The sequence below is a fragment of the Pongo abelii genome, chromosome X (genome assembly GCF_028885655.2).
Source record: "Pongo abelii isolate AG06213 chromosome X, NHGRI_mPonAbe1-v2.0_pri, whole genome shotgun sequence".
Lineage (NCBI taxonomy): Eukaryota > Metazoa > Chordata > Mammalia > Primates > Hominidae > Pongo > Pongo abelii.
The window spans coordinates 17087832-17113208 of NC_072008.2; the positions used below are offsets into that span (position 1 = coordinate 17087832).

At 40.5% G+C, this 25377-nt stretch overlaps 1 protein-coding gene across 6 annotated transcripts in view; it reads left to right on the plus strand.

The window, feature by feature from the left end:
- Positions 1-25377, plus strand: part of REPS2 (RALBP1 associated Eps domain containing 2) — a 206379-nt gene that overhangs the window by 69126 nt on the left and 111876 nt on the right. For 3 of the 6 annotated variants that reach the window (XM_002831425.3, XM_063721067.1, XM_063721066.1), the window contains exons 3-5: positions 11629-11777; positions 14584-14710; positions 19042-19139. In XM_002831425.3, the coding sequence (XP_002831471.2) occupies positions 11629-11777; positions 14584-14710; positions 19042-19139 (374 nt within the window). The remainder of the gene's footprint in view (positions 1-11628; positions 11778-14583; positions 14711-19041; positions 19140-25377) is intronic. The other 3 variants (XM_009234619.3, XM_063721068.1, XM_063721069.1) reach the window with 1 other exon arrangement.

Consider the following 25377-nt stretch of genomic DNA (forward strand, 5'->3'; position numbering starts at 1 on the left):
GAATGAATGAAGAGATGCATGTCTACGCATGAGGAGGGTGTCTTAATCATCTGCCACTCTTTAATCTAAAACAATTGGAATTCAGATTCTCCTGGAACTCCAGAGGAGTTTTTACAGAAGTCATCTCAGTCTGCATATCATCTTTCTTAGGTACTGATTCTCAACCTTGTCTGCACTTGAGAACCATTTAAACCTGGAGAGCTTTAAATATAAAATAAAAAAATACAGATGCCTGGGTCCATCTCCAGAAATTCTGATTTCATATATCTGCAGTCCAGTCTGAGCATCAGAATTTTTAACAGCTCTCCAGGTGATTCTTGTATGGAGACATGTTTAAGAATAAAAGCTGCATCAAGCATTTTCAAGAGCTTTGCTTAAACTGTGTGTGTGTGTGTGTGTGTGTGTGTGTGTGTGTGTAGTTACAGTAGCTGCATCTGAACTAGGGTGCTGCACGACACAGGGCACATGATTTAAGGGGGCACTTACTCTCAGGGCAAGTGCCGACTCTACATTTACACCACCCTGAGAGTGTGTGCCTCCTTAAATGTTGGCACTAGGTATCTCTCTAGCCCCACCCTAGTCTGAGTTGGGGTTAAACAGATGGCAAAACAGCTAGGGCAGAAGGAAAGAAGGTGAAAATTAAGGACTGGTAGAGAATTTCTGATGAGGAAATCATGTGGTGAACATTTGCCCTGGGACCTGCTGTTACCTTTCTTTCCAGGGTCTGAAGTTGAGCACGTGTGAGGACTGAGGGAAGGTTAGGCAGAACCTAGAGTAGGGTTTCTCATCATTTTTGTGCCAGGAGCCCCTTTGGCAGTCTGAAGCCTGTGGGCCCTTTCTCAGAATTATGTTTTAAATGCAACAAAGACATAAGATTATAATGGAAACCAATTATACTGAAATAATCACTAAAACAGTTAAATTGTTATATAACAACATACATGCTTCTAGGCCTGGCACAGTTTCTCATGCCTGTAATCCCAGCACTTTGGGAGGCTGAGGTGGGCGGATCACTTGAGGCCAGGAGTTCGAGACCAGCCCGGCAAACGTGGTGAAACCTTGTCTCTACTAAGTTCGAGACCAGCCTGGCCAGCGTGGTGAAACCTTGTCTCTACTAAAAATACAAAAATTAGCCGGGCGTAGTGGCACACGCCTGTAATCCCTGCTACTCAGGAGGCTGAGGCAGGAGACTAGCTTAAACCCAGGAGGTGGATGTTGCAGTGAGTCAAGATTGTGCCACTGCACTCCAGCCTGGGCAACAGAGTGAGACTATATCTCAAAAAAAAAAAAAAAAAAAAAAAAAAACAAAAAAAAAAAACCAACCCCCAAAACATATATGCTTCTTTATTAATGCATTAAATAAAACATCTAACAGTGTTTGAAATAACCACTACTTTTTCAAATTAGTAATATGCATAAACAGTACTTCAAGATGTCGGCCTGGCATGGTGGCTCATGCCTGTAATCCCAGCACTTTGGGAGGCCAAGGAGGGCAGATCATGAGGTCAAGAGATTGAGACCATCCTGGCCAACATGGTGAAACCCCGTCTCTACTAAAATAGAAAAAAATAAGCCGGGTGTGGTGACATACACCTGTAGTCCCAGCTACTCAGGAGGCTGAGGCAGGAGAATCACTTGAACCCGGGAGACGGAGGTTGCAGTGAGCCAAGATCACGCCATTGCACTCCAGCCTGGGCGACAGAGCGAGATGCCGTCTCAAAACAACAACAACAACAACAACAACAACAACAACAACAGCAACAACAACAAACAAAACCCTAATCTGATAGGTGACAAAGTTACCGGTATTGCTAGTGATAATATAGTGGCTTGTTGCCTACATTCATAATGGAAAGAAATGCTAAATTTCAGTTATAGTAGGGAAAATGAAGTTGTAATTTTTTTTTTTCCTAGTCAAGGTGACAGACCCCGTGATTTCTTTTCACTAGTCCCTTTGGGAGCCTGTGAACTCTGATGGTGCAATGACACGATTCATGTAGTCTTTGGGGCTGTGTTCCCTAAACTGGTTTATGGTCTGGTTGCAGTCTGGCACAGTTTAGAATTAGGACAAAAGAATGAGTTATTTATAAAACTAAATGTATTCAAATCTAAGATTGGGTTTTTTTTGGTTCCTCTTGTTAAGTGTCCTTTGTGAAATTGATAATGAGTAATAGTTTGGGGTAAAATTCTTGACGAGATAAAATGTTGGCAACTTTATGTTGGCTTTCTTATTTCTTTTTTTGTTGTTGTTGGGGGAGAGATTTTTCCTATTTTGTGAAATCCCCAAATTTGTGAGCCACTGTTGTGGTCACGATTCTACTGCCAAGAAGATACTGAGGCAAATCATTGAATTCCCTTTGACTCCTCCCTTATCTGCAAAACAGTTGTTCTCCACCTAGGTGATTTCATCCCTTTAGGGACATTTGGCAAGGTGAGGAGACATCTTTGGTTGTCCCAGCTGCGGAAGGGGACTGCCTGGCATCTAGCCGGTAGAGGCCAGGGATGCTGCTCAACACCCTACACTGCAGAGGACAGGACCCCCTCTTCCAACAACAACAAACTTATCTAGTCTAAAATGCCAGTAATGTTGAGACTGAGAAAGCCTTCTGTAAAATAGGGATCAAGACTTAGGAACTCTAATCCTGCTGCCTTGCTTCCTGTGCTGTAGTTATTTTATTATTATTTTTTTTTATCATACAAGAAAGGTAGAAGGATTTTGCAGCATTGAGTCCTATTTCTGTGGCTTTTGTTTTCAAAGAAGAATTATTTTATTCAAGGAAAAATAAAAGCAGTTATTCTCTGGTTGAATTGAGGGTGAGGTTCCCTGTGCTTTGCCTATTTGACAAACCCTCCCTATCTCTTAGGGCTAGGAGACAAGTCTTTTGAGTGAGACAACCAGTTTGGTAATTCATAGAAAAGACAGGATAGGAAGCCCAAGGGTAAAGAAAGAAGCCCAGGAGGTAGGAGGTAAGGTTGTAGCTGGGTGTGTGTGTGTGTGTGTGTGATGTGTGTGTGTGTGTGATGTGTGTGTGGTGTGTGTGTGTGTGTGTGTGTGGGGGGGGTGTCCACACAGTGTCTCTGTATTTTGAACACTAAATACTATGTTGGGATGTTTATTAAGCTAAGGTCAACTCATCCTTTCTGACTGACGTCCAACCCAATCCCCCTTTCTTTTTTTTCCTCAGTGTTCCTTTGTCAATTTCCTTTACCCCCCCCTCCCAGCCCTGCTACAGGGACACAGAGCTGCTTTGGACAAAGTTCGCCTATGCAGGTTCACTGACTGTACGGCTGGACATTTGTGTTTTCTAGGGGTCTGTCCCTCTACCCCATACCCCTGTCATTAGCTCTATTGTTGCTCCTCCCCAAAGGTTCTCCCCAACCTTCTGAGCTGTGGATTTTCACCTTATTTGTAAAAATCTTTGTTGTGGGATTCTTTGACAATCTAGTAAAAGCTCTGGATCTTAGCAGGAAAATACACATTGACATTATGTAAAAAATGTTGCCTTCAATGTCAGGGGTTTCTGGACCCCTAGAGCTGGTTCATGGAGCCCAGTGAAGAGCCCTTCTTCCAGAGAAATGCAGTGTATGGGATGGATATAGAGGATTTAATTGGAAGAGGCATAGTGGGGAAATTGAAGCCCAAAGAGGTAAAATAAAGGGGGTGCTGCTTGCTAGCAGCAGAGCCCAGTGGATTGTGGACCTCCTAACTCACTCCTGGGGTTCTACCCATGGTATGGCCAGGAAATTTAACTTATCCACCGTCCTCCTCTGCCAAACATTTACAGGATCACCCTTCCCATTGTAACCTCCACCCTGCCATCTAGCTATTACCTACCCATTTCCTAATTGACAAGAGGTATTTCAGATCAATGGGCAGATAGGAGGATAATAGGAGACTAGATGGCTTTGATTACTCAGGCCTGGGTTGATAAGACTGGCCTGATTTTTTTTTTTGTTTTGTTTTTTGTTTTCCCCCAAAGTAACTTCAGGAAAATGTGTAGGGATGGTTTCACTTTGGAATTATAGAACATTATTGTCATAATTCTTTGTTAACGTATAAGTAGCTGGTATAAGTGAATAGGTAACAAAAAGTAGTGGGAGAGAAGGGAGCCAGGAGTCAGGAGTCAAGAATTTTTGTTACGGTCATAGCTCTGCCACTGTATTGCTGCATGACTAAGGCAAGTCTTGCTCTCTCTTTCCTGGGCTTATTTCTTCACCTGCAAAATGCAGACATTTGAGCAGGTTTTCTCTAGATTATTTTCTGAAATGCCACAGTTTCATGCTAAATGTTCAAATCTGTACTAGAAAGAATTTTAATGTTCAGGATGGCAGTATAGCCTTGTGGCTGGAAATGTAGGTCCTAGCAATAGGCTACCTCATTATGAATCTTTCCTTCATTACCTTTTATTTGTGTGGCCTCCGGCAAGTTTCTTAATTTCTCTATTTCAAATGACTCACTGGAGGAAAAGATATACCAATAACACCTGCCTTATAGACTTGTTGTAAGCACAAAATCAGGGAATCCCTTATCAAACATTGTAGAAAAGCATCTACAACTATGTTATTTAATATGGTAGCCACTTGCCATGTGTGGCTATTGAGCACTCGAAGTGTGGCAGTGTGGCTAGTGTGACTGAGAAACTGAATTTTTAATTAAATGATTTAAATAAAAGTCTTCAAACACTGTAAAATATTTTCTGTTAAATGCAACCTTATTGATTTAGTAGGACCACTTTTCACTTCAACCATTGAATTCTGTAAGACGAGGGTCAACAACCTTTTTCTTTTTTTTTTCTTTTTTTATTTTATTTTATTATTATTTTACTTTAAGTTTTAGGGTACATGTGCACAACGTGCAGGTTTGTTACATATGTATACATGTGCCATGTGGTGTGCTGCACCCATTAACTCGTCATTTAACATTAGGTATATCTCCTAATGCTATCCCTCCCCCCTCCCCCCACCCCACAACAGTCCCCGGTGTGGGATGTTCCCCTTCCTGTGTCTATGTGTTCTCATTGTTCAATTCCCACCTATGAGTGAGAACATGTGGTGTTTGGTTTTTTGTCCTTGCGATAGTTTGCTGAGAATGATGGTTTCCAGTTTCATCCATGTCCCTACAAAGGACATGAACTCATCATTTTTTATGGCTGCATAGTATTCTATGGTATATATGTGCCACATTTTCTTAATCCAGACTATCATTGTTGGACATTTGGGTTGGTTCCAAGTCTTTGCTATTGTGAATAGTACCGCAAGAAACATACGTGTGCATGTGTCTTTATAGCAGCATGATTTACAATCATTTGGGTATATACCCAGTAATGGGATGGCTGGGTCAAATGGTGTTTCTAGTTCTAGATCCCTGAGGAATCGCCACACCAGCTTCCACAATGGTTGAACTAGTTTACAGTCCCACCAACAGTGTAAAAGTGTTCCTGTTTCTCTACATCCTCTCCAGCACCTGTTGTTTCCTGACTTTTTAATGATTGCCATTCTAACTGGTGTGAGATGGTATCTCATTGTGGTTTTGATTTGCATTTCTCTGATGGCCAGTGATGATGAGCATTTTTTCATGTGTTTTTTGACTGCGTAAATGTCTTCTTTTGAGAAGTGTCTGTTCATATCCTTCGCCCACTTTAAAGGGTCAGATAGACTTTGTGGGCAGTATGATTTTGGTCACAACTACTCAACTCTGTTGTTGTATGAAAGTAGCCATGGACAACATGTAAACAGAGGATCATGGCTGTGTGCTAATAAAATTTTATTTATGAACACTGAAATTTGAATTTTTAATTTTTTTTATTTTTTATTTTTGAGACAGAGTCTCACTCTTGTCACCCAGGCTGGAGTGCTGCAGAGCACGATCTCAGCTCCCTGCCACCTCCGCCTTCTGTGTTCAAGCTATTCTCCTGCTTCAGCCTCCTGAGTAGCTGGGACTACAGGCCTGTGCCACCACGCCTGGCTAATTTTTGTATTTTAGTAGAGATGGGGTTTCACCATGTTGGTCAGGCTAGTCTCAAACTCCTGACCTCAAATGATCCACCCGTCTTGGTCTCCCAAAGTGCTGGGATTACAGGTGTGAGCTACTGTGCCTGGCCTGACATTTGAATTTCATATAATTTTCACATCATGAAATATTTTTCTTTTCTTTCTTTTTTTTTTTTTTGCAAATATTCAAACATTGTACTTGCGGGATGTATAGAAATAGGCAGCAGACTGGATTTGGTTCTTAGGTATACACCCAAGATAAATAAATTCATGTCCATCAAAAAACATTTATAAGAATTTCACAGCAGCTTTATTTACAATGGGCCCACACTGGAAACAACCCAAATGTTTATCACAGGATAATGGATTAAAATTTTCAATATATTCTTTTAGGGTCTTGCTCTGTCGCCTAGACTGGAGTGTAATGGTGCCGTTTCGGTTCACTGTAACCTCCACCTTCCAAGCTCAAGCCATCCTCCCACCTCAGCCTCCTGAGTAGCTGGGACTATAGGTGTGCACCACCACGCCTGGCTAATTTTTGTATTTTTTGTAGAGATGGGGTTTTGCCATGTTGCCCACACTGGTCTCGAACTTCTGGGCTCAAGAAATCTACCTACCTCGGCCTCCCAAAGTGCTGGGATTACAGGTGTGAGCTACTGCTCCTGGCTCAATATATTCTTAAAAGTGGATTGCTCCATAGCAATGAAAAAGAATGAACTATGTGTACAATACATTGGGTGATTATCATAGACAAAAAGATCGTAAAAGAAGCTTGTCACAAGAACAAATACTGTATGATTCAATTTATGAAGTTCCATAATGGCAAAGATAATCTGCAAGTATAGAAATTAGTACAGAGGTTTCTGGGTGGAACAAAGGGAGGGGATTACTGGAAAGGAACATGAAGGAAAATTCTGTATCTTAATTTGGGAATTTGGGTGTTGGTTACAGGGATATATATATATATATATATATATATATATATATATATATATATATATGTATTTGTCAAAATTCTTCAAGTGGAACACTTACAGTTCCCTATAAATCATCCCACCATACAGAATACTCTTTACATAATTTAAAAAGAAATCAATTAGTTGCTTACATTTAACATTGTAATAATAATAAAATATAGTAAAATACAGATTTCTGGCCACAATGGCTCACATTCCCGTGTAGCAACTATCAACTAGAGCTGTGCTGTTTCAGTATGGTAGCCAGTAGCTGCATGTGGCTGTTGAGCACATAAAATGTGACAAGCACAAATTGAGGTATGCAAGGAGGGTAAAATATACATGGGAGTTTGAAGGCTTAATATGAAAAAAATGTAAAATATTTCATTAATAGTTTTTAATGTTGATTACATATTGAAATGATAATGTTGGGTTAAAATAGATTATTAAAATTTTGCCATTAAAAATGTTTTGAAATTGAAAATTTTTAATTGTGATAAAATACAAATAACATTTCCCATCTTAACCATTTTAAATGTATAATGCAGTAATGTGTAAATATAGTCACATTGTTGGATAACTAGTTTCTAGAACCTTTTCACCTCACCTTACAAAATGGAAACTCTGTATTCATTAAACACCTTCCCATTTTCTTTTACCTACCCAGCTCCTGGCAACTGCCTTTTTTTTTTTTTTTTTTTTTTTTTTTTTTTTTTTGAGTGCAGTGATGTGATCATGGCTTACTGCTACCTCTGCCTCCCAGGCTCAAGAGATTCTTGTGCCTCAGCCTCCTGAGTAGCTGGGATTACAGGCGCATGCACCACTACACCCAGCTAATTTTTGTATTTTTAGTAGAGATGGGGTTTTGTCATGTTGGCCAGGCTGGTCTTGAACTCCTGACCTCAAGTGATCTGCCCACCTCAGCCTCCTAAACTGCTGGGATTACAAGTGTGAGCCACTGCACCTGGCCTGCCCATCTACTTTCTGTTTCTATGAGTTTGGCTACTCTTGATGCCTCATATAAGTGAAACCACACAGTACCTGTCTTTTCGTGACCAGCTTGTTTCACTTCTTTTTTTTTTTTTTTTTTTTTTTTTTTAATGTGGCTCACATTCTTTTTTGGCAGATAACATTGAAAGACTGTGAACAGCTGCTGCCATTTTGATGGAACACAGGTTCTCTGCCCAGCACCCTCCACTCCATATTGTCTAGCTAATGAGGCTCAATGTCACTTGCCATTTATTATTGCATTTATGCTGTTTACATTTTTTCTAATGGATTGAGGAAATTGAGGTATTTTTTTTTCTTTTTTGAGTGACAGGGTTTCACTCTGTCACCCAGGCTGGAGTGCAGTGGCATGATGCAGCCTTGAACTCTCAGACTCAAGCAATCTTCCTGCCTCAGCCTTCTGAGTAGCTGGGACTACAGGCATATGCCACCATGCCCAGCTGATTTTTTAATTTTTATTTTTTAACAGAAGGGGTCTTACTGTGTTGTCCAGGCTGGTCTCAAACTGCTGGGCTCAAGCGATCCTCCCACCTCGGCCTCCCAGAGTGCTGGGATTACAGGCATGAGCCACCACTCCCAGCCTAAAGTATTCCTAATATATCTGTATCTCTATCAAATATGGAAAAACAAAGGATTTTTCTCTTTTGTAGAGAGTCAAGTGTTTAGAAAGGAGCAGGCATAATTTTCTTTGTGGAAGGGAAAAATAGTCATTTATGTTTAATATACAAAGCATTTCTATGTTCAAAGAATGTAACCTAAGATGAAACAACAATGAAACAAATTGTCATCTTGGATGGCCACTCTCATTGTCTCTTCAGCCCCTCTAAACATTTAGTTTGAACTCTTAGTTTGCTGTGTGTAATTCATTTCAGTTTGGGAGACAAGATTCTAACCAATGACTACAAATAGACCTTCTTCTTGACAGACTTCATTGTATAGCAGATACTTTATTGATTAATTTTTTCAAAGTTTCACTATCAAATTTTGTGTATGTGTGACTAGGAAAAACATTCAGCTGAGTATGGTGACTCATGCCTGTAATCCCAGCACTTTAGGAGGCCAAGACGGGAGGATCGCTTGAGCTCAGGAATTTGAGACCTGTCTGGGCAATATAGCAAGACCCCATCTCTATGAAAAATAAAAAAAGAAATTAGCCGGCATGGTGGCAAGCACCTGTAGTCCCAGCTACTTGGGAGGCTGAGGCAGGAAGATCAGTTGAGTCTGGGAGTTCCAGGCTGCAATGAGCTATGTTAGTGCCACTGCACTTCAGTCTGAGAGACAGACCTTGTCTCAAAAAACCAAAAACCAAAAAAAAACATTCAGACTGAAAATTTACAAACTACTTTTACCTTTCACTTTTTAAAAGCTTGCATCAGTTTAAGGGAAATGGCACCTTCATGAAAGTTTTCCATGATAAGAATATTATTGTGTATGGTTATAATTCTGTTAAGTGAGAGTTGCTTGGAACCATCTGACCAAAGAAAGTGTGAGAGAACTTCAGCTGTATTTTGTCTTTTGCTGTTTGGTGGCTGTCTGGGGGAGAGAGGTGGTTTTCTAGGCGCACATGGTTCTAAAGAAATGCCATAGACAGGGTGGAAGAATGTGTGAAGTGACAATGTCCTAGACAATATCTGGGAGCCCTACATAAGTCCTAATATAATAATTGATATTCATAATTCAGTTAGTATATTCCATTGTTCCTTGGAGGTGTCTGTTGAATGCCAGTAAGAGACTGGTCAGGGAGCTTATAAATACTGAGCATTTATTTCTTTTCTCCCTCAAGAAGTACTTGGAAGTAGAGTCCATCCTCTTATGGGTAGATCAGGGTGCAAATTATTTTATGTGATCTTGTTTCATCTTTTTAGATCCTTTTTCCTGACTGAGCTGGAGCACATACCTGAGACCAAAACCATAGGATTAGCTTATATTTGATTTACTAAGAATCTAGAGTTTCTTTTCTCTTGCTTTTTTGCTTTTGAAGCCCATTCCTGCTTTGAGTGCTGGAGAGCTGCCCGAGATTGGGAAACATTAAGATTGGTTACTCTATTTATGTCTCTTGGGCCCTTGGCTGATTGATCACACAGGGATTTTGTCATATTGCCTGCTTCTTTTTTTTTTTTTTTTTTTTCTGGTACAGAATTTTGCTCTTGTTGCCCAGGCTGGAGTGCAATGGCATGATCTTGGCTCACTGCAACCTCTGCCTCCTGGGTTTAAGCAATTCTCCTGCCTCAGCCTCCTGAGTAGCTGGGATTACAGGCGCCTGCCACCACGCCTGGCTAATTTTTAGTATTTTTAGTAGAGACGGGGTTTTACCATGTTGGCCAGGTTAGTTTCGAACTCCTGACCTCAGGAGATCCACCCGCCTCCGCCTCCCAAAGTGCTGGAATTATAGGCGTAAGTGAGCCACTGACCTCAGGAGATCCACCCGCCTCCACCTCCCAAAGTGCTGGAATTATAGGCGTAAGTGAGCCACTGCACCCGGCCGCCTGCTTCTTTGAATCAAATGTGAACATAGCAACTGAAAGTAAACATCATGTGGATGTTAGAAAACCAGGGGCCTTCTTTGCCTGGGGAGCTCTAGGATACTTGCTTGCTGTTGCTAAGATGTTTTCTGGCCTTAGCACAGCATCAGTCATTGAAAGTGCAGCTGTGTTTTTGGAATAGAGAGCTGATGGAAGTGCAAAGGCACACTGATGAGTATTATCCTGAACAATGGATACAGATGCAAATCATTATGCATAATCCATAATGTCCCCATTTTTGTAGGGTTTTGTGCTATGTGATTGTGTGTGATTTGATGTGCTGAGGAACTAGAAGTGTGCCAAAGTATCATTTCCGCTTTCAGAATAGTTTTGTTAGAATTTTGAAAGATAAGTAAATATACCAGACCATTGCTTTTCAACTCTTTGTAGCATTTTGAGTGGCTAATGGTTTTGACAGAAGAATGTGACTGAATGATAGATTGATTGCTCTGACTTGATATTGTTTTCCTTATTCCATTATGAAAAGACAACCAGAGATTGGATGTGAAAATTCCTTAAAGAATTACATAGGGTGAGAAACTGTTCTACCCACTAAGTTTGCCATAGGAACAAGGGACCTTTCTGTAGAGCACTGGTAAAGTACCAGCTTGCCTGCATTCAAACTGTGGCTCTGCCACAGATGAGTTGTGTGATCTTGGGGACATTACTTAGCTCCTTTATGACTGTTTCTACTTTTGCAATGAGGAGGTGGTAATGATAGTTTTATCATACAGGGTTATTGTGAGGATTAAATGAGTTAAAATTTGCAAATCTTTAATACTGTGCCTGGCATATTTAAGCATTATATGAATTTTACCTGCCACCATTTGTCACTTATTATTGTATTATACAATGTCATATCCTTGTTCTTGGTTGTTGAAGGATGAAATGGGAGATCAGTCCCAAATCTGAATTTATTCTGCGATTTGGCAACATTGAAAAATGTTAAGCCAGAATACTTTGGTTAAACCATAGCATTTTAAAAATCAGGACGTTATTATAGGAGTACTCATTGTATCTAAATCTAAATTTATATTTAGTGCTCTGGAATTTTTCCTCAAAAATGATTCATCTTTTGGCCATCGAGTTCGCCTTTTTTGCAGTTTTTAAATAAAGTCTGACTAGAGCTTCTCTGATTTCTGGTCCTGAAGAATTGCCTCTGCCTCGCTTTATGATGTCAAAGAATGATGGTGAGATACGATTTGGGAACCCAGCTGAGCTGCATGGAACTAAGGTTCAGATTCCATATTTAACTACAGAAAAAAATTCCTTCAAAAGAATGGACGATGAGGATAAACAGGTAAACAGTTTGATCAGACGTGTTCATTTGATTCTGACCATGAAACCGCATGTAGCAGGGCCTCGTATCTACTGTTCAGCTTCCAGCAAATCTCACCATCTGGAACCCAATTACAGACTTGGAAGTGAGCCAGTAAAGTTTTCTCTTAGCAAGAAAGAGAGACTGACACATATGAATCACCACCAACCACTTAAGGGCCCTTTAGAGCCTACTTTAAAGTAGAATTGTGTCTAAAATAAGGCTAACGATTTAATACATTTATTGATTTCACTAGGTCAGTGGTTTTCTAAATGGATTCTTGGAAATGTAACTTCCAGGAGTTTTTAATAGGTTCTCTTCTCCAAAAAGAAGTCTGTAGAAAAGGTTTCTCCTATTATAATAAATGTGTTTGGAGAATGCTGCTTCATATTCCTTTGTTGAGGGAAGGACTAAATCCTCAGTCTTGGAAATTCGTAGTGCACATTAGCACGGTAAAAGCCCTGAGAAGTTCTGCAGTGAAGAGACCTGGAAATCTGTGTTTACTAAACTTGTTTCACCAGGAAATTCTTTCTTGGGGAACATATTTGGAATACTATCTTGGGAAATGCTGCCATTACCTATTTAGCAGGTTTGGAACCAGAATAGGGAGGATAGGCTTTTAAAATTAGACCACTAATTGCAATGGTCAGATGATGATTGGTGGAGACAACAGTATAAAATCTCAGAAGAGTGGGCCTATCCAGAAGAAGTAAATAGTCTACACATTAGTGTACCCTGCAGGCATCAAGGTATAGCTCATACTTCCAGCAAAGATACTGAATCATGCAGAGAAGTCAAATTATGTTCAACATAGTGTCTTCTATAAGGTAAAGAAATTTATTGTAGGAACACTTGAGGCTGGGCACGATGGCTCACGCCTGTAATCCCAGCACTTTGGGAGGCCAAGGCGGGTGGATCACAAGAGGTCAGGAGTTCAAGAGCAGCCTGGCCAACATGGCGAAACCCTGTCTCTACTAAAAATACAAAAATTAGCCGGGCGTGGTGGCATGTGCCTGTAGTCCCAGCTACTTGGAAGGCTGAGGCAGGAGAATGGCTTGAATCCGGGAGGCGGAGATTGCAGTGAGCCGAGATCACATCACTGCACTCCAGCCTGGGCCACAGAGCAAGACTGTGTCTCAAAAAAAAAAAAAAAAAAAAAAAAGGAACACTCGAATGAAAATGTTTTTAAAATGCAATGAATATTAAATGATTATGTTGGAAAACTAACTTCTGTGACTTACCCTGTGATGTTGTGTAGATGAGGTGTTGCTACAGAAGTTTTATATGGATAGTTAGGGGAGGTGTAGAACATCCTGTTAAACAATTCCGTGTACTGTCACTTTCATAATTCTGACACATTTTAAATCAGTTCTTCAGGGATATATTTAAAAAGGAGGAGGTATAGGAATTTTCAGTCAATATTCTTTGGCATATTTTCCCACCAGCATTTGGAGAGGAATGAGGGTCCACTGTCCCATGGTGGTTGATGCCCTGGGAAATTTCCAGGCCCAGTCCCTGATTGTGTGAATGAGAATACATCCTTTCACTTCAGGCTGAGTTTATGCATGCCCCACCCAATCTATGGGTGTGAGCTCATGCTTTAGAGCAAACATATTTTGCTTTTTCTTGAAGAAGAGTATTTGATCAGTATTTCAGATTACATGTTTCTCTTTAGACTAAGGGAGCCTATATATATAGTCTGTGTGTTGATAAAAAGCATTGTTTTGGCTGGGTGTAGTGGCTCACGCCTGTAATCCCAGCACTTTGGGAGGCCGAAGCAGGAGGATTGCTTGAGCCCAAGAATTCAAGACCAGCCTGGGCAACATAGCAAGACCTCATTTCCAAAAAAAAAAAAAAATTAGCTGTATGTGGTGGCGCATGCCTGTAGTAGCTACTGGGGGTGCTGAGGTGGGAGGATTGCTTGAGCCCAGGAAGTCAAGGCTGCAGTGAGCTATGATCACACCACTGTGCCCCAGCCTGGGTGACAGAGTGAGACCCTGTCTCAAAAAAAAAAAAAAAAAAAAAAAGCACTGTTTTCTTGGTACTTGAATACTCCAAAGTTACCAGTCTACTAGTAAATTTTTTTTTTTTTTTTTTTTTTTTTTTTTTAAAAAAAGAGGAAACTCAGCAGCAGATAAGGTTGCTTACTTTGCCTAGGGTTCTACATCAGGTTCATATTTGAATTGAGATTCAAATTGTAGCTTGTTAAGATTTCATCTTAGTGTTTGGGAGTAAGCTGGTTGGAATGGTTTAGCTATAATGAATTGTTTTGCAGTCTCTCATTGTTAAAAAAAAAAAAAAAGCTAACATTTTACTTTGACATAGTAAGCTCCAAGAATATTAAGTATTAAGCATTTAGAAATATATATTTTAATATTCACATTTGCTGGAAGACTTGATAAGTATAAATCCAGGAAATAAATTTATTAATGAATGAAAATGAAATCTATCCACAGAGAGATCACAATTGGGAGCAGGTATGAATGTTATTTCATGTGATCAGTGTCTTTCATTTTCCAAAGGAAAATATTATTGGAATAACCAAAAGTGTTTCAGGCTGGTTTTAGTAATTTAGGTAACTCAGCACTGATGAGATTTTATTCTCTGGGAGACTTTTTGAATCCTCAGACACTGCTGTTTAACCATGCTGCATTTTTGAGAAAACATTTCCCCCTATTTGTTAAACCAGCTGGGTCACCAGCAGTAGAGTTGTGTTATGCTTCCTGACTGCAGCTCAGAATGCCAGGCTTGAGTGATCGCCTCTGAACTCTGATCTGGTTCTTTGAAGCAGGAAACACAGTCTCCCACGATGTCACCCCTCGCCTCCCCTCCTTCTTCCCCGCCTCATTACCAGAGGGTGCCCTTGAACCATGGCTACAGCAAACTGCGGAGCAGCGCAGAACAGATGCATCCAGGTAAGAGCCGACCTGGGGGCCAGCTGTCCCAGGCAGTGTCTTAGAGACTCCTTAATTTACCAGGCAGTGATGCTTCAAGCTGCTTAATTTCCTGATTTAATTACCCCTGTCTTTGGAAACATGGCTCAATTTAATTTTATATTCTCAAGCAAGGTTTTTTTAAAAAATTGATTTAAACATATTTGAGTAATGTTTCGTCTCCTGTCCTAGAAACTAGTTCGTCTTTAGACTTTTAAACAGCTAGATGGTTTAATCTTTCATATACAGATTTTATTGAATAGAACATACCATGTTAAGGGCTTGTATTTTTTTGGAATTGTTATTCCTTTCTGTAAGCACACCAAAGATATTTATATAGTAACTGCTTTAATGAAATTTCTTAAGAAATATAACTGCAAAAGCAAAAGAGTTGATCCAGCCTTTGAAGACTGAGCACATAAATGAAAATATATAGGTCCTGTGCTTTGGAATAAGGATAAAGGAAATGCTAGGGGTAGCATTTTGCTGAGGGGTATGTAGCATGCACAGTTGTGGGGTTGCCTTCTTGCTCACATTTATGCTCTGCTGGCCTCGTTAGGTGGTACAGTACGTTAGTTCTGAGGATGACTTGCAGAGTTGGCTGCTTAGGCTGCAGTGCCTAAAGCACTGGAAATTCACTGCAGCATCTTGTGCCGCCTGGGGTTCAGACTCCTAGTTTAAGATATGACCAATTAAAGGTATTCTAGAACTGGATATCTGTAAACCTCCCCCCCCCCAGTTTTGTTTTGTGGGCTGTGGCCCCAAATGACCCAGTTTCTGCAGGTTTTTACTGCATTAAAAATAGTGGTGACTTTTAGAGGGACACAGAAATAAAACTGCGCGCTAGGCTGAATAAAGAGAGGCTGTAATCTTGCAGAGAGAAGCAGGCGTGGCATAATGGCAATAGCTTTTGATTGGAAGTAGAAGGTGTGTGGGTTTCTGTGACTAGCTGTAGGACTTTGGGCAGGCCATTGAACATCTCTGAACCATGATTACCTCTTCTCTCTTAAAATGGAGTAACAGTATCCTAGAGGGGTATTAGAGGATTAAGTGAGAATGTGAGTATAAAATCTGTTTGGAAATTAAGTCCTATGCACGTGCAAGATGATGTTGCTAATGGATAGTAACAAAAAAATCACTGTCCTGTAACTTGAATATCTCAGTGGGGTTAGAAACTAAATGGAGTTGAGAATTCTTCATTTTCCTCTTATAGTTTCCCTGGTCTGATTTCCCTATTTTCAGGAGTGGGTGTTTTTTTTTTTTTTCTATTTCTAATCTTACTTGGGTTTGGAAGTTGGTTTTTAATTCACAGGTCAAACTGTTTTTGTTCTACTGAGTCAGCCTGTCAGCAAGTTCTGCCTTTGGTATTCCTTAGAAAACTTTTCTGTTCCTCCTCCTTAATGCCCCATTCCCTCCTCATTCCATACAAATTGGGCTTCCATTCCCTCAGTGGTAAGGAAGCAGCTTGCTTCTCTCCATCTTTCTTGACTCTCAGCAGCCTGTGCCAAAGCTGTCCATGCCTTCATTTCTTTTCATACTTTTTAAAAAGTGAGGTAAAATATACATATGATAAAATGTACACGTTTTATTTGTTCATTTTTGAGACAGGTTCTCACTTTGTCACTCAGGCTGGAGTGCACTGGCGTGATCATGGCTCACTGTAGCCTTGATCTCCTAGGTTTAGGTGATCCTCCCACCTCAGCCTCCTGAGTTGGTGGGATTACAGACATGTGCCACCACACCGGGCTAATTTTCTTTTTGTATTTTTTTGTAGAGATGGGATTTCACCATGTTGCCCAGGCTGGTCTCGAACCCCTGGACTCAAGCGATCTGCTCTCCTTGTCCTCCCAAAGTACTGAGATTACAGGTGTGAGCCATAATGCCTGGCCATGCACATGTTTTAAATCTTCAATTTGCATTTTAGCAAATGGATAGGCCCTTGTAGCTACCACTTTGATCAATAATTGAACATATCCATTATGCCAGAGATGACCCTCTCCAGTCACTCCCTGCCCCCTAATGCAATCACTGTTCTGATTTTCATCACCGTCGTTAGTTTTGCTTCTTCTAGAACTTCATATGAATGAAAACACACAGAATGACTGACTGTACTCATGTGTGTTTGCTATCTTTCCTTCAGCATAATGGTTGAAATTTATCTGTATTGTTGTATCAGTAGTTCATTCCTTTTTATTATTTAGTAGTGGGATATATTGTGTGAATGCATCACAGTTCGACGATCTATTCTCCTGGTGCTGGACATTTGAGTTCTTTCCAGTGTTTGGCTATTATGAATAAGGATACTATGAACATTCATGTATGAGTCCTTCTGTGACATATGCTGTCATTTCCCTGGCTCCTAGGAATAGAGTCACTCAGTTTTAGGGTAGTTGTGTATGAAACTGCCAAAGAGTTCTGGTTTGACGCTGAACTTCAGAGTGATGAAATCTTTAGTTTTTTTTTTTTGTACACCTCCTCTTGGAGAAAGATGGTACTTCCAGTTCTTATTAAACCTCTTGTAAGGGATCAAAGAATTATTTGTTTTGCATTGTTTTGCATGTTTGGGGTTTCATTTGGGAAGAAAGAGAGTTGAGTAATAGCTACTTTTTAACCTTCTGAATTCAGATCCAATTGAGGAAGGAGCCAGAAGTCAGACAATTGATGGTCTGAATATCAGCTTTATTACTGATATAGCTGATCAGAGCACATGTCTTAGATTTGTGACCAGATGGGCTTTAGACACTCACCTTTCCAGTCACAGGCGGGCTTGGCCATCCCAGGTTTCCCACACAAGTAGGAAGAGAAAATCTGCCTCTCCAAAAATGGCCCCCCATGCAGCTGAGTCTTCATCCAAGCCCCACTGATGAGATAGGTCTGTCTCTTCCAAGGGAAGGCCCTTGTAGGTGAGGGATAGAAGCCAAGGGCCAGATGGTGGCCTGTTCCTCCATGTGTCTCCCCTGGAAGTAGAAGTAGAAGCTCTTATGGGAAGCAGAAGCACGTGGGATTCACTTCCTAAGGAAAGCTCATGACCGCTAGCACCCCAACCATGCCACAGTTCACTGTGTTTCAAACCTTTTGGCAGAGCGCAATTGGTATTAGTGATTTAATTCAGTGCTCCATCAACACAGAATGATTTTAAAAATCCAACTTCTCAGAAGACAATGGTGGCCTACCAGCTGAGACTTACTTTTTAAAATTTGGATTATGTGCTCTCTATGTATGTATGTTTTGTAGTTTTTATATCTGTATTCATTCTTAGCAGGTTCTGAAAATCTACTCGATGGGTTGCCAGGCAATTGTTTTGCTATTTTAATGTGTGTTAATGTATTGTAACATTGTGTTCCAGTTACTAGGAAGAAATACAAAAAGCAGATGTGAGCCCAAGAGTGATTTATCATTCTTGATGTGCTATTGTTGTACCTTCTTTATTTTAAAAAGAGCAAACTATGTTAAACATGAGGTCATAACAGGCTGCTCTGCTCTCTACCTAATTTTATTTGTAAGTAAGCTACAGAAATAAAACATTTTACTCATTTATATATTTTTAAAAACTTGAACTATTAACCTATAGAGATGAGAAAGAATTTCAACTTGGGTGATAATTTCTGCTTTCTGTTGGAGCTGCATACTACCTGGTTGTTTAACTGTCTCCCTGCCATATTGGTAAGGTCATTATTAAGTCTTCCGGAAATAAAAGGAGTGAAAACATACATTCATTTTTGTGGCTTAAAAAGTTATTTTAAAGGCAGCAAAATTGTTTTTTAAAAGTTTGGCTATTGAATAGTAGAATAATAAATATAAAATATATTTATTCATTTTCGTAGTCTTTACATGATTTTACATTCTGTTTGATTTATTTTTCAGAAACAATGTTGGTTCTTAGTGTTCAAAATGCACATTAGTTTTCTTCTTGGGGAAGTGGATGATCAATGGAAGACATTTACTTGGGGGGATATATAGAATTTACCTCATATTTAGAATTTGAACACTTGTGACACTTTTCTAGCTATTGTTGCTTTCTATCCCAATTGAAGTTCTCACTGTTCCACCTTCACAATTTATTCCTAATCATAACCCAGTGTAAATATTTTTCTGCTTATCATGAATTGATTGAATGTCTTTAGATTGTTTAGTGAAATTGTGCCAAAGAGAATCAGGGGTTGTCAGTCCTAGATGGCCCTATGAGTATATACTCATGATTCTGTTGCCAGTTCTTTCTTGAAAAGCAGAGGCTGTATCAGTTTGAATGTGAAGTCATAATTTTTGGATGGAATCTTTGCATACCATACTGACTTTCCTTTCTGCTGTTTCAGCACCTTATGAAGCTAGGCAGCCCCTCGTCCAGCCCGAGGGATCCTCATCAGGGGGCCCAGGAACCAAGCCCCTTCGGCATCAGGCTTCCCTTATCCGGGTAAGTGATGATGCAGGGTTATGCCAATGGGACGGTAGAGTCAAGCTTTGGGCTTCGGGGACATGGCTTTTTGATGGACCCTTTTTCATTGCAAGGAAGATATAAAACTGATCCTTCATGCGAATATTGCATGTCTTGTTTGGTTGCTTGTATAAATTCCTAAATCTTTTCTACTGTGTATGTTTCTACGCCTTCTCAGTGTCTCTAGAATAAACTAGGCTGCTTCTTGATCTTTAGTATATCTAAAATGTCCCTCTACCTTTACCTATCTAATCATTAGCCACCACTTTCAGGAGAGCGTCACTTTTTCTAAAGCAGCCCATCTTGTCTCTGCCTTATTCTTTATTATTACCCATTTAATGCATAGTTAACTGTTTTCCATTTGTTTTGTGCCTCTAATTACATGGTAAACTTTTGGAAGGCAGAGGTAGTTCTGTATTCTCTCTCAGTGCCTAAACCAAGAGAACAGTTATTGTATAATGGCAGCAGCTGCTGTTTCCTTATGTAATAAATACAAAAGAAATATTATGGCAAAAGCTTCTGGCTGTACCACAGCTTAGACAATTTCAGCTTCCCTTTCTGCAGTGTTTTCCTTTGGATAAAGAGCTCTTATTTTGTTCTCTGTCTGCAGCTGTTGCCTTGTGTAGTGTCTCTGGGTCCTGTGCTGGGGAAGTTATATTCTCAAAGAAGGGTGTGTGTGTGTGTGCACGCGCGGGTGTGCAGGTTTACTATTTGACACTAAAGAGGAAGTGGGGCGGTTTGTATAACATTTCAGTCATCTAACTCGGGAATAAGGAACATTTTTGCACAGGCACTTCTACTCAGAATAGAAGGGTGGTGTCAGACACTCCCATAAAGATGTGGGCTGCTAGTTTGGAATAGGATAAACAAAGTCTAAAGAAGATCTTGGGGTTCATGGAATACCTTCTGGGGATGGGGCACTGTGTTAGATGTGGTGCAGAACTTGATTTTCTGAGGTGGGACTCTGTGTACAAATAATTTCTTAAAGATAATAATTTAGCCATAGGCTATTTTTTATATTTAATGCTTCCTACAACCATAAGATCTAGTTACTGCTGCTTCTAATAGTATAAGTGAGTTGACTGTGGTTGAGAGAGGTCAAATAGCTGGTCTAAGGTTTCATTCATAACTAGTCAGTGGCAGAGCCAGAATATGAATCCAGGCCTGTCCAATGTCAAAACCTGCTCTTTTCATTACTTTGTCCTGCATTAGAGTCCCATATTGCAAGAAGGCTAGGTTCTAGAGTTGCTACATAAAGAAACATTGGGTGTAGTAAAAAATACTCTTGAAAAATCCCTTATTGGTACCACATTGGAGAACCAATATGCCATTTGCTCCCAGGGCCAGTACAGCTCAGTTTTATCCCCAAGTTGGAAAAGACACTTGTTTCTTCAGCTGAGCTCCAGATATAGTAGTTGGCTGTGTTTAGAGATCCTGTGGTACAAAAATATGTGCCTTTACATGGGCAAGGACTTCATGTCTAAAACACCAAAAGCAATGGCAACAAAAGCCAAAATTGACAAATGGGATCTAATTAAACTAAAGAGCTTCTGCACAGCAAAAGAAACTACCATCAGAGTGAACAGGCAACCTACAAAATGGGAGAACATTTTCGCAACCTACTCATCTGACAAAGGGCTAATATCCAGAATCTACAATGAACTCCAACAAATTTACAAGAAAAAAACAAACAACCCCATCAAAAAGTGGGCAAAGGACATGAACAGACACTTCTCAAAAGAAGACATTGATGCAGCCAAAAAACACATGAAAAAATGCTCACCATCACTGGCTATCAGAGAAATGCAAATCAAAACCACAATGAGATACCATCTCACACCAGTTAGAATGGCAATCATTAAAAAGTCAGGAAACAACAGGTGCTGGAGAGGATGTGGAGAAATAGGAACACTTTTACACTGTTGGTGGGACTGTAAACTAGTTCAACCCTTGTGGAAGTCAGTGTGGCGATTCCTCAGGGATCTAGAACTAGAAATTCCATTCGACCCAGCCATCCCATTACTGGGTGTATACCCAAAGGACTATAAATCATGCTGCTATAAAGACACATGCACACATATGTTTATTGCGGCATTATTCACAATAGCAAAGACTTGGAACCAACCCAAATGTCCAACAATGATAGACTGGATTAAGAAAATGTGGCACATATACACCATGGAATACTATGCAGCCATAAAAAATGATGAGTTCACGTCCTTTGTAGGGACATGGATGAAATTGGAAATCATCATTCTCAGTAAACTATCGCAAGAACAAAAAACCAAACACCGCATATTCTCACTCATAGGTGGGAATTGAACAATGAGAACACATGGACACAGGAAGGGGAACATCACACTCTGGGGACTGTTGTGGGGTGGGGGGAGGGGGGAGGGATAGCATTGGGAGATATACCTAATGCTAGATGACGAGTTGGTGGGTGCAGCGCACCAGCATGGCACATGTATACATATGTAACTTACCTGCACATTGTGCACATGTACCATAAAACCTAAAGTATAATAATAATAATAATAATAATAAAAGAAAAAAAAATGTAAAAAAAAAAAATAAATAAATAAATAAAAAAAAAATAAAAAAAAAAAAAAATAAAAAAAAAAAGAATCCTCTGAGATCGGGAAAACAAGACAAGGATGCTGCTTTCACCACTTTTCAATATTTCACTGGAGGCCCGGTCTAGCCTAATAAGTTAAGAAAAAGACTTACTAGAAATAAACATATTAAACTGCTAAAAAAAAAAAAAAAAAAAAAAAAATGTGCCTTTAAACACGAGAATCACACCCACTGTGGAGTGAGGTTTACATTAGAAAAGGTAGCAATAGGACTGGGATTTATCCCTAAGCTCTCCAAAATGTGGCTGTGTAGGTTCCTACAGAGTGTGTCCTGGGAATACAGAGGCCAGATCCTGAATGGTTAGGATGGTAGTCAAACTACCAGTGCATACTGAGCTTTACAGCAGTGTGATTGGGCTCACTAGACCCTTTCTACCTAGCTCCTGGATGGCGTGGGCATGGATGCTCATTTGGATTGGCACCCTGTGGCTTCTCTTCTAATCTCCACGTTCCCTTTTCTGCTGACAAACATGCTTCATGAGCCCTTCACTCAACTAATATTTAGTGAACACCTATTAAGTGCCAGGCACTGTGTTGAGAATACAAAAATGAGGTATAACACAAGCAGTTTCTGCCCTCATGGAGCTACTGGAGAGATGGTCATTAACCAAACCACCACAAAGTAAATATATAATTATGATATGGGATATCAGTAGGAATTACACTGTACTTTGAGGATGAAAATGGGCATGGGGTATGACCTAGCCTTGAGGGGCAGGGGCTGATCAAAGAAGGCTTCTGGTGGGGGAGCAACATTCGAGTTGGAATAAGGGTACATAGGTGTTACCCAGGTGACAGGATGGGAGTGCGGGAGCAAGGTGACAAGATGGAGGGAACCGCATATACAAAGACATTTCCTATGGGTTTGCCATTTTATGGACATTATCTCTTTCAGTGCCCACAGCTATCTTATGAAATAATTAGTGTTGTTATCCCATTTTCAGATGACAAAACCTGAGGTTTAGAGACCTTATTTAATTTGCCCAAGTTCACAGCTAGGAAGTGGCAGGGCTGGAGTTCAAACACTGGTCAAGGTTCCTCAGTCTCTGGCTCAGGAACCAGATAGATGGTGGTGTCACCTGTTGAGCTAGGACGCCCTAGATGAAACACTGGCACTGGGGAAAGATCACAAGTTCAGTGTTTGATGTCAGGAACTGAGGTTTTGAGATAGTCCAGAGAAGCTGTTGAAGAACTGGTAGATTACATGGGTCTGGAGCTTGGGAGAGAGCTTAGGCTGGACATAGGTATTTGGCAGTAATTGGCTATCAGAAGGTCTCATGGTATAGTGCAGAAAAAACCAGACAGGTGCTCGCCCAAGTCCAGCAAAACTCTGTGTGACCTTGGGCAAGTTCCTTCTCTTTTCTGTAATACAAATGACTTCGAATGGATTTAACAGCTCATTGTAACAATCAGCAACAGTCCGATTCTCTTAATGTGTCTGTGGTTTTCATGGCTGGTGTGTTTTTCTTTCCTCTGTTCTTAGGTTTCCTTCTTATGCCTGTTAACTTGGTTTGGCTGGACTCCATGTTCCAGAAAGCAAAATGCCAACCTGGATTAGTCATGTAGATGAGGGGATTTGAAGTGAAGGTTCTTGGTGATAAGGGATTAATGTTTACTGGGCATGGTGCTAGGCCTAGGCTGGGGTGACTAATCCCCCTCATGTTGTCACGTTGATGTGCCGATGGCAACCTTCTTTCTCTTCTAACTAGTTCTCTGGCCTTGTATTCAAGTTCTTCCTGCCTGATTACAAGGGGGCATGTCCTCTGGGTCCTGGGGGAAGCCTTTAGGGACTCCCAGCCAGTGCTGTTGCAACCCATGGTGTTGGCATTTTAGAGGTGCTTATGCCAATCCAGTGCCTAAACATTGAAATGATTTGTCTTTTTGCTTACTATTTTAGGAATTTCACTTTTGTTCGGGTGTTGGATTTTTTTCCCTTTGAAATTTCAGACACTAAGCATATCCTATATTGGTGGATGATCGATAGTACTTTGTAAATAAATTATAAGACTTATTTTCTGCTTCATCTGTTATCACATGTTTAGAGGTTGTTTTGTGGTTTGTTTTTCACAAATTACCCTCAACATCTAGATGGTGTAGTCATTTGTAATTTTGCTGGCAAAAGATTTAGAATTGCACGCTTTATTCCTACTGTTCTTAGCTGCCTCTGTTTTTGCCAGGGTCATGAGAAACTTTATGTTAAGCCCTTGTCTTTATTGTCTCCTTGGCAGCTGTGGACACTGCTCTCATCATTTGGTGTCCGTTATGCCTGCTCTCCTGGTTTTCCTCATGCTTCTATGGCTGCCCCTGCCTCATTTTTTTCAATCCTCCTTCCTCTGCCCTCCCCTTGTTATGCTGGAGACCGCTGGGCCTACTTCTCACTCCACTTACTCTTTAGCTATGTGGATGCTAATGACCACATAGCACCATCTGCCAGACATCTTCACTCTAATGTTCCACTGTCACTTTCAGCTGACATGTCTTTCTCATAAAATCAGCTTTCACTCTTCCACTCCTAGCTCCACCCACCCATCAGCACAGACCAGAATGCTGGTCATTGTCTTTGACTTCTCTCTCTCTCCTTATGCCTGTTCAGTCCCCAAGTCCTGACCATACCACTTTTCAAATAGCTTGTGTCTGTCCATCCCTCTGTACTTCTTCGTTCAGGCCATTATCCTTTTCACTGATTGTATTGTATCAGCCTCTCTCTTGTTTCTTCTTGCTTCCACCCTTGCCTTCTTCCAATTCATTATTCTCGTTGCACACAAAAACAGTCTTAAAAACACAAATCTAATCATCCTGCTGACTTGATTGAAGCCTGTCCCTCTCTGCCCATGGCTCTTAACATGTCATCCATGTTGCTGTCTGGCCCTTGCCTACCTCTTCGGCCACAGCAGCTCACTGCCACTCTCCCTCCACTCTCTGGCCATTTCCCGGATGGTCAGTGTTCTCTTCGTGGGAGCCTTACTCTTCACCCTCACTTTTGCCTTCTTTGTTTTCTCCTTTGTCTCAATTCATCTATGCTTTTTTCCCTATTGAGAACGTGAAACGTAAGTGTTTTCTGATATTTTCTTGTATATGCGATGTTTCCTTTTTTTTTCATTCTTAAAAAGAAAAAGGTCCATTGCTTGTCAGCTCATTTATGTGTGCAACTCAGCCAGAGGGATGGGCGTCTGATCATTATTGGTTTCCCATCTCAGAGGCAACCAGGGTTGCCTGTTTCTTTTGTATCATTCTAGGAACATTTTATGCATGTACATGCAAATATAGGTATTCATATATATTAATATGTGTGTGTATGTGTGTGCATGCACTATATGTATATGTATTTATATATTTATTTATTTTTTTAGACGGAGTTTTGCTCTTGTTGCCCAGGCTGGAATACAATGGCACCATCTCGGCTCACTGCAACCTCCACCTCCTGGGTTCAAGCGATTCTCCTGCCTCAGCCTCCCGAGTAGCTGGGATTACAGGCATTCTCCACCATGCCCGGCTAATTTTGTATTTTTATTAGAGACAGGGTTTCTCCATGTTGGTCAGGCTGGTCTTGAACTCCTGACCTCAGGTGATCTGCCCGCCTC